Below are 14,549 nucleotides of genomic sequence, written 5' to 3'. Positions count from 1 at the left end.
CACCCAGCATGGGTATATGTAAAATGACACCCCAAAACACATTCCCCAACTTCTCCTGAGTACGGCGATACCAGATGTGTGACACTTTTTTGCAGCCTAGATGCGCAAAGGTGCCCAAATTCCTTTTAGGAGGGCATTTTTAGACATTTGGATACCAGACTTCTTCTCACGCTTTGGGGCCCTTAGAATGCCAGGGCAGTATAAATACCCCACATGTGACCCCATTTTGGAAAGAAGACACCCCAAGGTATTCAATGAGGGGCATGGCGAGTTCATAGAAATTTTTTTTTTTGGCACAAGTTAGCGGAAATTGATATTTTTAATTTTTTTCTCACAAAGTCTCCCGTTCCGCTAACTTGGGACAAAAATTTCAATCTTTCATGGACTCAATATGCCCCTCACGGAATACCTGGGGGTGTCTTCTTTCCGAAATGGGGTCACATGTGGGGTATTTATACTGCCCTGGCATTCTAGGGGCCCTAAAGCGTGAGAAGAAGTCTGGAATATAAATGTCTAAAAAATTTTACGCATTTGGATTCCGTGAGGGGTATGGTGAGTTCATGTGAGATTTTATTTTTTGACACAAGTTAGTGGAATATGAGACTTTGTAAGAAAAAAAAAAAAAAATTCCGCTAACTTGGGCCAAAAAAATATCTGAATGGAGCCTTACAGAGGGGTGATCAATGACAGGGGGGTGATCAATGACAGGGCGGTGATCAATGACAGGGGGGTTGATCAATGACAGGGGGGTTGATCAATGACAGGGGGGTGATCAGGGAGTCTATATGGGGTGATCACCACAGTCATTGATCACGCCCCTGTAAGGCTTCATTCAGACGTCCGGATGCGTTTTGCGGATCCGATCCATCTATCAGTGGATCCGTAAAAATCATGCGGACGTCTGAATGGAGCTTTACAGGAGGGTAATCAATGACAGGGGGGTAATCAATGACAGGGGGTGATCAGGGAGTCTATATGGGGTGATCACCACAGTCATTGATCACGCCCCTGTAAGGCTTCATTCAGACGTCCGGATGCGTTTTGCGGATCCGATCCATCTATCAGTGCATCCGTAAAAATCATGCGGACATCTGAATGGAGCTTTACAGGGGGGTAATCAATGACAGGGGGGTGATCAGGGAGTCTATATGGGGTGATCACCACAGTCATTGATCATGCCCCTGTAAGGCTTCATTCAGACGTCCGGATGCGTTTTGCGGATCGGATCCATCTATCAGTGCATCCGTAAAAATCATGCGGACATCTGAATGGAGCTTTACAGGGGGGTGATCAGGGAGTCTATATGGGGTGATCACCACAGTCATTGATCATGCCCCTGTAAGGCTTCATTCAGACGTCCGGATGCGTTTTGCGGATCGGATCCATCTATCAGTGCATCCGTAAAAATCATGCGGACATCTGAATGGAGCTTTACAGGGGGGTGATCAGGGAGTCTATATGGGGTGATCACCACAGTCATTGATCATGCCCCTGTAAGGCTTCATTCAGACGTCCGGATGCGTTTTGCGGATCGGATCCATCTATCAGTGCATCCGTAAAAATCATGCGGACATCTGAATGGAGCTTTACAGGGGGGTGATCAGGGAGTCTATATGGGGTGATCACCACAGTCATTGATCACGCCCCTGTAAGGCTTCATTCAGACGTCCGGATGCGTTTTGCGGATCCGATCCATCTATCAGTGGATCCGTAAAAATCATGCGGACGTCTGAATGGAGCTTTACAGGGGGTTGATCAATGACAGGGGTGTAATCAATGACAGGGGGGGTGATCAGGGAGTCTATATGGGGTGATAACCACAGTCATTGATCACGCCCCTGTAAGGCTTCATTCAGACGTCCGGATGCGTTTTGCGGATCCGATCCATCTATCAGTGGATCCGTAAAAATCATGCGGACATCTGAATGGAGCTTTACAGGGGGGTAATCAATGACAGGGGGGTGATCAATGACAGGGGGGTGATCAGGGAGTCTATATGGGGTGATCAGGGGTGATCAGGGGCTAATAAGGGGTTAATAAGTGACGGGGGGGGGGTGTAGTGTAGTGTAGTGGTGCTTGGTTGGACTTTACTGAGCTACCTGTGTCCTCTGGTGGTCGATCCAAACAAATGGGACCACCAGAGGACCAGGTAGCAGGTATATTAGACACTGTTATCAAAACAGCGTCTAATATACCTGTTAGAGGTTAAAAAAAACACATCTCCAGCCTGCCAGCGAACGATCGCCGCTGGCAGGCTGGAGATCAACTCTCTTACCTTCCGTTCCTGTGAGCGCGCGCGCCTGTGTGCGCGCGTTCACAGGAAATCTTGGCCATCGCGAGATGACGCATATATGCGTGACTCTGCGCAGGGCTGCCACCTCCGGAACGCGATCCTGCGTTAGGCGGTCCGGAGGTGGTTAAAGCCCATGCATGCATGCCCAGCCATACATATATCAACTCACTTGCTGTCTAGTAGGCATAAAAGTTTAGTGCAGTATTTTGTCCTGTATGCTGATATAGTTAAAGCAACTCTCCGGTTCAAGAAGACAAAATTCACTTTAATTGGGGAATGATGCCCACCTTTTCATCTTAGTAGATGCAGATCTGCTATTTCACAAGCTCCACTTTTGCCATCCAAGATAGCCACACTGCTACTAAGACTGCCGATACATGCTGTGAATTTTGTAACCCAAGACATCTCCTGATGCCCCGGGATTGGCCTACGTAAACAGTGCTGGTCAATCTAAGAGCAGGCTGGACAGGTAGGAAGTGTCTTGGGCTACCAATGCACAGTGAGCACCAGATAGTCTGAGAAGTGTAGTGGCCATCTTGGATCATAGAAAAGAAGCTGAGAATTAGAGCATCTGCAACTAAAATGATGAAAGGGCATCATGTAAGCGTTCTGTTCAAGTTAATGTGATTGTTTTTTTCTGGAACTGGAGGGTTGCTTTGAAGCCCAAAGATATTTAAAAGCCCAAAATAAAATATTGGTACAATATTGCTGGACCCCCAGCAATCAAACATTACCACATATCCTATGTATAGGAGATAATTGCTTTCCCTGGAATAACTCCTTTAAGGTCTCTTTGTTCACAGACTATTCCTGCCCAATTCCTGCCCTATTCATCCCCATTCCCAACCCAAATGTCTTGGGCCCAGGAACAGTTCCCAGAACATTATAGTTTCTTCTTTTACTTTAATCCTATTGAAACACCAAAACTAATTCCCATGTAAATATCACGGATCCATATATAATAACATAGTTAACCAAAATACAAATGCAATAGCACTCTGCAACCAGCACTCTGCCCTGCCTGTATGCTGGATGTTGAATGAGGCATTGGTGTACATTTTGGCCAAAGCGTAATAAGCCACTCACCACGTCAAGGTCGCCTCTATGAGTGGTCCCTAACACTAGTTCCTACCTGTTATGGGCCATGACAGCCACACAAAGTCCAGGGAGGGCAGGTGCATCATGCACGCCAAGCACACTCTGCTTTTAACCCCGTCCGGTGCCATTACAGCTATCATCGGATCCAGGGATGCAAGTACCAACATGCATACCGAGCCCACTATATACCTCTCCTGGAGCCAAATGGCTATTGGTAGGTGCTATATAAGCAGACTCCGTTTTATACTGACTTTAAGACCAGCCTCCAGGGCAGACTAACTGGTCAGGTGTGCATGACTGCATGGAGATCGCCACGCCTCCAATATATACTACAAAGAAAAAATGTGGGGGATTCAGTCAGCACAACCCTATATGCAGGTGCACATCACTATGGCGAAATACATATACAAAGAAAAAATGTGGGGGATTCAATCAGCACAACCCTATATGCAGGTGCACATCGCTATGGCGAAATACATATAGAAACGCAAAATACAAATGCAATAGCACTCTGCAACCAGCACTCTGCCCTGCCTCTATGCTGGATGTTGAATGAGGCATTGGTGTACATTTTGGCCAAAGCGTAATAAGCTACTCACCACGTCAAGGTCGCCTCTATGAGTGGTCCGTAACACTAGTTCCTACCTGTTATGGGCCAACCAAAAAGGATATATGGATACCCACTCAGCAATATGAAATAATATACCAACGCAAAAGATAATGAAACCATACACAATTTTATTTTAATCACATAAATATTCACGATTGACAAAACACAAGGTTAAAAACACAATAAAAAAAAAGCACTGGGGCTGGTGCTGCAAGATTGGCGGGTCAAAGAATAAAGTGCAAGTGCAAAGTGCGATCAGCAAAAGAGATTTTATTCATCAACAGTGATGTAGTCACTGATTTTATCTATGTAAGAAAAAGAAAAATTGTATATATTGTGGAAAAAACTAAAAGCTAGATGAAACTAGTACAAGTCACCAGCAAACTGTAATGTCTGCACAGAGGGAAACCAATGAAAGCAATATTGCAATGTATACTGACCACAATCCAGACCTTAAACCAGGCACCACCAGTCCACTCCCCGACGCACGTTTCGCGTGCTGCTTTCTCAAGGGAAGTGGCTTTAATGGTGTCGACACTGGGCATATATAGGTAACAAATTATAAAAGGCAAGTGGCAAAAATATTAATGGATTGGCCCAAACTTCTAAACACAATGAGTGGACACATATTATGCAGGTGGAAAGTCAATTTTCATGCCCCACCCCACCTGTGCATATTCCCCTCTCACCTGTGGAGGGACTATTAATGGGCGCCGCTCGTTATATGGCGCATATATCCACGCACAAGCGCCGGCATGAGCACGCCCGTCCCCCGGTCCGGAAGAGGCCCAGCACACCACCTTTCAGTGAAATAATTGGCTAATCTGTAAGAAGTCTAACCCGACGCCTATGAGAAATGCACTGATAAAATTAGTGTGTGTGGATACCATGATAATGCCTATATAATATATTGTGTAAACACCTTTGTTTCAATTGCTACATATATTGCAGCAAAATGAATGCCGCCATTTTCTTTTCATCCTGAATTAACAGAACACATTCTACTCTAACTAGAAATGTGCTGAATATATATTATACGCAGTAACACGCAGACCATGTATTTTCCAGACTTTTAATCATTTCCTGTAGAACATGACTATAAATCAATTTGTTAATTTCAGGCCCCAACATAATTATTACAGTGTTTCTGCAACACTAAGCAAAATACCCCATATAATATTCAGATAACTCATGAAAAAGAGCTTGTCTATTTCTATGTGAGGCTTTAGAAGAGGAGTGATGCGTTCCTGCCCTGCGCTCCCTCCACTCTGCTATCAGCCTGCACCAATTAGTGTACTGATCGCAAAACATGATAGGAACCTAAAATGGTAGTGTTTACAGCCCACTACTTTCTTAGGCTTACTGCACACAACTGCATCCGTTTTTGCGGTCTGCAAATGGCCGATCGACAGTACACGGACGCCGCCTTTGTGCATTTTCCCTTCCACAGGTGGAGAAGAATAGGAAATGTTCTACTTATTTGCGCGTCCGTGGAACGCAAATATGGATAGAGACAGTACACAATGTGCTGTCCCCATCTTTTGCGGCCTCATTGAAATGAATGGGTCCACATCCGATCTGCTAAAAATGATCGGAAGTGCAGTCAGATGAGCCAGAGAAACATGTTATTTTAATCAGCTTATGCCACAAGTTACATCCTACGCATTTCAAAGGATGAAATCTGCAGTGAAAATCCGCTGAAAGCACTGACATGCTGAATATTTCAAAATCTTCACTGTAGGTCAATTTATGCATGAAGAATTTCTGCAACATGTAGAAGAAATGGTTAAAATCTTATCTACTTAGCTGGTACTGTAGTATGTGGTAGTGTTGATCGCGAATATTCTAATCGCTAATTTGTATTGAGAATATCGGCACCTCGAGAATTTGCGAATATAGTAATATAGTGATATATATTCGTAATTGGGAATATTCTAGATATTTTTTCATCAGTAACCTCCCTTCTTGCTTGTGGACCAATGAGAAGGCTGCAATATCTTTGTCAGAGCTTAGCAACATCCCTAGCAACCAATAGGAAAGTTGCTTACCCCTTTACTATATAAGAAACTCCCCAGGAGTCATTTTCTGCAGTTTTTTGCAATTCGGAGAGAGACACCATTGTCATTGCTGTGCTCTGTGCTTTGCTGAGTCATCTGGATCCTATTCAATTACATTAGATAGTTAGTAAGCTCATATATATATATACACAGATAGTTAGTGGGAGATAGTCAGTGTAGGTTAGATAGTGATATAGTGTAGCTGTGCAGGGTGTTAGGTAGTGTGATAGGAATTACTGTACTGTGCATTTTCTACAGTCTCAGAAAACTACTAGCAGCCTGAAAAATGTAGCCAAAATGGGCCACGCCTGGATTGCGCGCACAATACGCACAAATTACATTGTCGATTTTCGCAATCAAGAAAATAATGACTGGAGATCACGAATTCTAGAATTTCACGAATTTATAGTGAATATTAGGCCAAAAATTTGCGAAATATTGCAAAAACAAATTTTGCCCATGCTGCTCCTCACTATTATGTGGCAGATTTTCCACATTCAAATCTACCGGTATATGAAATACATAATGCTTGCATGTGGCCTAATTGCAGGAAACATTAATTTAGTTACTTAGTGTATGCATCAATCAGTTATGCATTTTACAGTCTTAGTTCCCTACACAGATGAATCTGGATCTGGTGTTATTTTTACCTGTAATAAAAAGCCAGAATGAGTGTTTTGTTTAGTTTTTTGCAGATCCATGACGGATCCGCAAAAAATGCTAATTTGAAAGTAGCCTTAGTTTAGCAACCAATCAGATTCCACCTTTCATTTTACAGAGCTCCTTTGGAAAATGAAAGGTGGAATGCTGATTGGTTGCCATGGGCAACTAAGTCAGTTTTCCTTTAAACCAGTTTTGAGAAATATTCCCCAGAGAGAACAAAAAACAGCTTAGAACATAAAAAAAATGCACCTGGAGCTGGCAAAAACCACAAAAGTGCAGAAAAATATATTCAAAAAAACTATGTGTCAATATGTGAACAGCAGCACTGCCTCCCATTGAAAGCAATGAAAGGTGGACACCATGTAGCCATTGCTGGAATATTGTCATGGAATCCACAACAACATTTTGACGGCAAAACACATCATGTGAATGGGGCCTAAATAAGCACCAATTACTGTTTTGCAAATACATATACGTGTGTTTTTGTGCAGAAAATAATGTGGCCAGATGTTAGCCACAAAGTTTTTTTTTTTAAATATGTAGTTTTTCTTCATGTGTTTTCCCATAGATTTATCTATAGTGGAGGAATACACCTGAAAAAATGCACATCCAAATGTGTGACCAAAAATGGCACTAAAAAATGCTTGAGGAAAAAATGCAAAAAATACTATGCGTGAAGGAAGCCTCATGCATCCTACTATGAGGATAACATTCAATAGTTGGACAATGTTAAAATAAGTTGTTTGTTATTATTGTTCACTTTGTTTATATTATTGCATTGCAAATATCGGTATTACTACATTACTATATATTACAGCTATATTTTTAGATATAATACATTAACCAGCACTTTACTATGTATTACCTCTTATACAGTGGTCCATTACGACAACTTCTTACCATTGATATGCCATATAATGCTATCCTCAGTGAACTGGCTTTATATAGTGGAAGACTGTAGCTGTAAGTACTGGCAGTAATGTATTACCTTTATAACATTCTTTTTATTCCCTCTAGTTCCTCCAGTAATAAGAGTGTATCCAGAGACGCAGGCTCAGGAACCTGGGGTGTCTGCCAGCCTGAAGTGTCATGCTGAGGGTATTCCTAACCCCAAAATAACATGGCTGAAAAATGGCATTGATATAATGCCAAAATTATCCAAGCAAGTCACATTAATTGGTAAGTGATTTACTGACTTACTGTAGGCTACTTTCACACTAGCGGAAGCCTTCTCCGGCAGGCTGTTCCGGCGGGTGAATGGGGCTGGAGTGGATGGGGCTGGAGTGGACCTCTGGTGACACGCGTGCACTAGCGGCAGCACGGATCCGGCAGGCTGTTCACCCGCCGGAAACAGCCTGCCGGAGAAGGCTTCCGCTAGTGTGAAAGTAGCCTAACTGTTATAAACAAAAAAAGGAAAATTAACTCCCACAAATTCATAAGATTTACCCAGTGACCTAAATTTCATCCATCACTAGTTGGGTATACTTTCAACTGAAAAATGTTCATATAGTTTTCAAGCAATGGACCTACTTATACAGTTTGTCCCTTTTGACATTTCAATACGTTTTTATTTTTAAGGACAGAATAACGTAGCATACCATGATATTCTGTCCTGCCAAAAAGGTGGAGTGGAGATGGATGGAAACATAAGACATTACATTTTCTGCCGTTAAACTTCTTTTTTTTAGATGATGCCTTCAAATCTTTATTTAAAACAAAAAAGGTTTCACCAGAAAACGAATATCTTTTTTTTTTTTTTTTAAACGGACACAAGCGTATTGAAACATAAGAACATCCCTTAAAATAAAAACATAATCATAAAATTGCATACCATTGTATACATTTTTTTTCATGTATGCCTAATGTATATGTTAAACATACTTTAAAAACAAAATGTGAACAGATCCACAACTGCTCAGGCATGCAAGCTGTTAATGTCAAAGTATGCTCTATGTCCTTATTTGTCTAAAAATGTATATCTCTAAGGCTTAACTTACACCATCTCTGTAGTGGACATCTGGCATATAAACTGTGAAATTCTATTGATAGACTGTACATGTTCATATGTCTATAGATTATAATAGCAAAACATGCACTTCATGTACAAACGTATTAGATATACATCTTAATCATTGAATTCATGACCTATCCTTTGGGTCCGACACCTGGCACTCGTGCTGATCACCTGTTTGAAAAGGCCATGCCACCTCATTGAAGCTTTCCAAGCACAGCGCCATTAATTGGATAATGGCTGTGCTTGTTATTGCAACTCAGCCTCATTCATTTAAGTGTGACTGCTAGGCCATATGACCAATAAATGTGACAGGACTGACCTAGGAAGAGCTGCAGCTCTCACTGAAGCACATCAGTCTCTTTAAACTCCCACAAATCAAATACTGATGACTTATCCTGAGGATAGGTCATCAGTAGGGTTGAGCAAAGCACACTTCGGATCACTTCAGATCACTTCAGTCAAAACTTTGTTTGAATGTTGTACGGAGACCCGTCTCCATACAGCATTCAAATGTATGTATGGGCTGTGTGGAGGTGAAATTCGTTAAGTCCAAAGTCTCACTTCGGCATTTGATTGTACAACTTGAAAACCATTTTAAAACTGCAATCAGAAGTTGGCTTCGTTACCAAGGTACCAGCCGGTACCAAAGCTGACTTCGGATTGCTGTTTTAAAATGGTCTTCAAGTTGTACAATCGAATGCCGAAGTTCTTCACCATTTCACCTCCTCTCAGCCCATACATTTGAATGCAGTACGGAGACCCGTCAGCATTCAAACAAAGTTTTGACCAAAGCGACTTTGGATAAACTCTATTTATTCAGCTACATTGCCACAGGTGTATAAATCAAGCACCTGGCATGCAACAAGTTACTTCATGAAAGCTCTTCATTCCTAGATATTCCACAATCAATTGTGAGTAGTGTTATTGCAAAGTGGAAATATTTAGGAACTACAGCAACTTGGCAACACAGTGGTAGACTACGTAATGTTACATATCGAGTTCACTGAGTGCTGAGGTGCATAGTGCATAAAAGTCGCCAAAGCAGTTAGACTCTAAAGCAGTGGAAACATGCCCAATGGAGTGACAAATCACTCTTCTCTATCTGGGAGTCTGATAGATAAGTCTGGGTTTGGCAAATGCCATGAGAACATTAACTGCCGGACTGCATTGTGTCAACTTTAAAGCTTGGTGGAGGAGGGATAATGTTATGGGGTTGTTTTTTTAGGGGGTGGGCCAAGCCCCTTTAATTCCATTGAAAGGAAATCTTAATGCTTCAGCATGCCAAGATATTTTGGATAACTGTATGCTTCTAACTCTGTGGGAACTTTTTGGAAAAGGCCCTTTTCAGTTTCAACCTAGCTGCACCCCACTGCATACAGCAAGGTCTATAAAGACATGGTTGTATGAGTTTGGTGGGGAAGAACTTGACTGGCCTGCACAAAGGCATGACTTCAACCTCATTGAACACCTTTGGGATGTAGTAGAACAGATATTGCAAGCCAGGTCCTTTCATCCAACATCAGTGTCTCACCTTACAAATGCTTTTCTGGATGATTGGGCAAAGATTCCCACAGGCACATGCAGTACCACAGTGAGAAGAGCTATCTGCAATTGTTTGGTAATGTACTGTACTGTAATGTTATATTATACACTTCTATGTAATGTGACACATCCAGTATGCTTAAGCATAAGACAAACAAATCCTGGCTAAGCCCTCTTTGCTGTTTAGGGTGTGGGCTGGTCCCTTCACTTAGGGAGTATGAGAATGGATGGGCCTGGAGGAGGCAGGGAACAAATAACATGGGCTCATTTTCTCAGCCATTTAGCTTCAATGCTTTCAGAGACAGATCCCCATATGTCCTCCACTACCATCAGAAAGACAAATTGGAGAATTTTCATGGCTACAGTATGAGAGTTAGCAAGGTAACCAGTGTAGAGCGTTACAGATTTTGCTGTTGCTTCAGCAAAACAAGTTAAAACATCCTATGCACCTCAAATTAGTAGATTAGTCAGAAATGTGATCAGCATACAGCATTTTCATTTCCATGCAGTTGTTGAGGGTTAGCGAGTTCAGAAACCCTGCACACTTCAGATATGATTTGGCAAGTTATATTATTGGAACCACATGCTGCTTGTGAATTGCGGGCATTGTGACAGATTATGGTTGTTAACCTTAGATTCTAGTATTAAAGACTGTAGCAAGAGAAAGAGTAATAGGAGGGCCATTGTTTCCAACTACTTGTTTAGTTCATGCTTGGATATATGGGAGGAATTGGCACTGTGTACAGATAATTTCTGGATATATACAACTCCTATTTGGTGCACAGTAAATTTAATCTGGCCTTTTCTCTGACTCTCAACACCACACACTGGCCACTGCATTTCCATCATGTGGTCTGCCTAGCACCCACATGGACATGAACACCTTGGGTGCCCACAGCTACAGGGAGTTCAGTTTCCCAAGGGAACACAGGGTGCCCCTTCTTCACTGCACTATCAGGGCCACTCCCACCCTCTGCACTAGGCTTCAGCGAATCGAGTTTCGGATCAGGATCATAGCTCCAAATTTGATTAGTTAAAAAACGTTGTTTGTAATGATGTTTCCATACAACATTAAAATGTATGAGCTTCGTATAGCAATACTTTGTTTCGGCCGGATTGGGCGAGACTTCAGTGAATGACTTTGGTATTCCTATCTGTGTATTTAAAAAGATTTAAAAATAGAAATCAGAAGTCGGATTTGGTACCGGCTGGTACCTAGGTACCATAGCAAACTTCGGATTCCTATTTTGAATTTAAGTATATAAAGTATAAAGTATATAAATATAAGTATGCAGATAGGAATACCAAAGTCATTCATCGAAGTCTCGAGCCACTTCGGCCGAGACGAAGTTTTGTTAAACTAAGCCCATACATTTTATTGTTGTACGGAACCAGTATTATAGATTAATTTTTTTAACGAATCCACTTCGGATTCTTGATCTGCAGCTCCTCAGGGGCTTGCTGTACACACTAAAAAATCTTGTAGAAAGCCATTCCAGAAGAGTAGAAGCTGTTTTAGCTGCAAAGTGTTTGTGTGTGTGTGTTTGGGATAACTCCATATTTTTAGCTATGGAGTAAGAATGGTATGTCATCAAAGCGCCTGTAGATGTACTGTAATGTATAGGTGTCTCAATATTTCAATCTTTTCGTCCATATAGTGTACTGGATGTCAAAAGAGTATTTGGCCAATATATTTATCAGTACAAATTTTTGGACATATGTAGTCAACTAGAATTTTCAATGCCAATGCACAAAAAATACATACCAAACAGTATACTATTTTAACAGGAGTGAATTACAGATATATGCTATCATGAGGCATACAGTTATACATATATTGTTTCAAATGGTCCTGCCAAATATGGGGTACACCTAGCCTAAGTTCTTTATGTGAGCACTTTTCAGATTTCCTTGTGCTGACCAGAAGGGCTGGAGTTAGTACAATCAGGGTTCAGACCAAGGCTGACAAGCCCGCAGTTATATTTGTACATTATTTATTGTGGGCGCCTTGGTAAAAGCGAATCATCTCTGTGGAAACATATTAGTCACACTTGTAACACCATTTTCAAATGTTATATATCATGTTTTAGTTTCTGTATTCATTTGCCATTGTTAATAAAGATACACATTTAAGCACTATAATTGCTTACTGCTAAAAGATGGTTGTTCCATATCACAATGGCTATTGACTCAGAAGATAAACAGCTCAAATGTCTTTATTTCAGCCAATGGAAGTGAACTTCATATTTCTAGTGTCCGTTACGAAGACACTGGGGCCTATACATGCATTGCCAAAAATGAAGTTGGTGTTGATGAAGACATATCCTCGCTTTTCATTGAAGACTCAGGAAAAAAAACTCGTAAGCATTGTATATTTCCAAATTTCATAATTGCCTTTTAGAGTTCAGAGTGCAACATAAATTATTTTAGAAAGCAGTTCAAAGAATACTTCTTTCAATATAAACTTGTTACAATATACCAAGATGAAATAGAAAAGGGTATCTGACCCACAGTCAGTGTGACTAATAATATACAACACACTAAAGAAGCTATTCCCATTTTCATCATCATCACAAGGGATCCCCTGAACAATATTTGCACTCCTATTCCCATTCTGACCTAAAAAAAAAAAAAAAAACTTTGTATAAGTACAGTTAACGTTTTGGCACGCATCTTTAGGCAGGTTGAAATAATTATGTCATCCCTACTGCTGTATCAGATTCTGCTGTGGCTCTGGTTTGGGAAGCCCCTGACCAGACTATGAGAAACCCAGTTTGAAAAATAATGTGTCCCTGGTTTTAGATATTTAAAAGAGCATAAAACAATCAATCTAGAATTCCCATCAAGGTCACTATATGGGGTTAATATTTTACACTATCTGGTTATACAGACTTTGATGGACTTTGATGGAAAATAAAGATAAAGCAAAATCATAAGCCCTTGTTTATCTACAGTGGATATAAATGTCAGGTTTATGTGATGTAAAAAAATAAGACAAAGATAAATCATTTCAGAACTTTTTCAACCTTTAATGTGACCTATAAACTGTACAACTCAATTGAAAAACAAACTGAAATATTTTAGGTAGAGGGAAGAAGAAATCTAAAAATAAAATATGGTTGCTTAAGTGTGCACACCCTTAAACTAATACTTTGTTGAAGCGCATTTTGATTTTATTACAGCACTCAGTCTTTTTGGGTATGAGTCTATCAGCATGACACATTTTGACTTGGCAAGATTTGCCCACTCTTCTTTGCAAAAACACTCCAAATCTGTCAGATTGCGAGGGCATCTCCTGTGCACAGCCCTCTTCAGATCATCCCTCAGATTTTCAATCGAATTCAGGTCTGGGCTCTGGCTGGACCATTCTAAAACTTTAATCTTCTTCTTGTGAAGCCATTCCTTTGTTGATTTGGATGTATGCTTTGGGTCGTTGTCATGCTGAAAGATGAAGTTCCTCTTCATGTTCAGCTTTCTAGCAGAAGCCTGAAGGTTTTGTGCCAATATTGACTGGTATTTGGAACTGTTCATAATTCCCTCTAGCTTAACTAAGGGCCCAGATCCAGCTGAAGAAAAACAGCCCCAAAGCATGATGCTGCCACCACCATGATTCACTGTGGGTATGGTGTTCTTTTGGTGATGTGAAGTGTTGTTTTTGCGCCAAACATATCTTTTGGAATTATGGCCAAAAAGTTCAACCTTGGTTTCATCAGACCATAACACCTTTTCCCACATGCTTTTGGGAGACTTCAGATGTGTTTTTGCAAAATGTAACCTAGCTTGGATGTTTTTCTTGGTAAGAAAAGGCTTTCCTCTTGCCACTCTACCCCATAGCCCAGACATATGAAGAATACGGGAGATTGTTGTCACATGTACCACACAGCCAGTACTTGCTAAATATTCCTGTAGCTCCTTTAATGTTGATGTAGGCCTCTTGGTAGCCTCCAAGACCATTTGTCTTCTCGTCTTTTCATCAATTTTGGAGGGACGTCCAGTTCTTGGTAATGTCACTGTTGTGCCATATTTTCTCTACTTGAGGATGACTGTCTTCACTGTGTTCCATGGTATATCTAATGCCTTGGAAATTCTTTTGTACCCTTCTTCTGACTGATACCTTTTAACAATGAGATTCCTCTGATGCTTTGGAAACTGTCTGTGGACCATGGCTTTTGCTGTGAGATGCAACTAAGAAAATTTCAGGAAAGACCAACTAGATCAGCTAAACTTTATTTGGGGTTAATCAGAGGCACTTTAAATGATGGCAGGTGTATG

At 41.0% G+C, this 14,549-nt stretch overlaps 1 protein-coding gene across 1 annotated transcript in view; it reads left to right on the top strand.

Moving 5' to 3' along the window:
- The window catches only part of FSTL4 (follistatin like 4), an 860,919-nt gene that overhangs the window by 733,078 nt on the left and 113,292 nt on the right, over positions 1 to 14,549 (top strand). Inside the window, exons 7-8 of the mRNA XM_040405485.1 lie at positions 7,739 to 7,900; positions 12,503 to 12,637. Of these exons, the coding sequence (XP_040261419.1) occupies positions 7,739 to 7,900; positions 12,503 to 12,637 (297 nt within the window). The remainder of the gene's footprint in view (positions 1 to 7,738; positions 7,901 to 12,502; positions 12,638 to 14,549) is intronic.

This window comes from Bufo bufo, chromosome 1 (genome assembly GCF_905171765.1).
Source record: "Bufo bufo chromosome 1, aBufBuf1.1, whole genome shotgun sequence".
Lineage (NCBI taxonomy): Eukaryota > Metazoa > Chordata > Amphibia > Anura > Bufonidae > Bufo > Bufo bufo.
The sequence above is the reverse complement of the archived record's forward strand: the minus strand, read 5'-3'. Positions and strand labels throughout refer to the sequence as shown.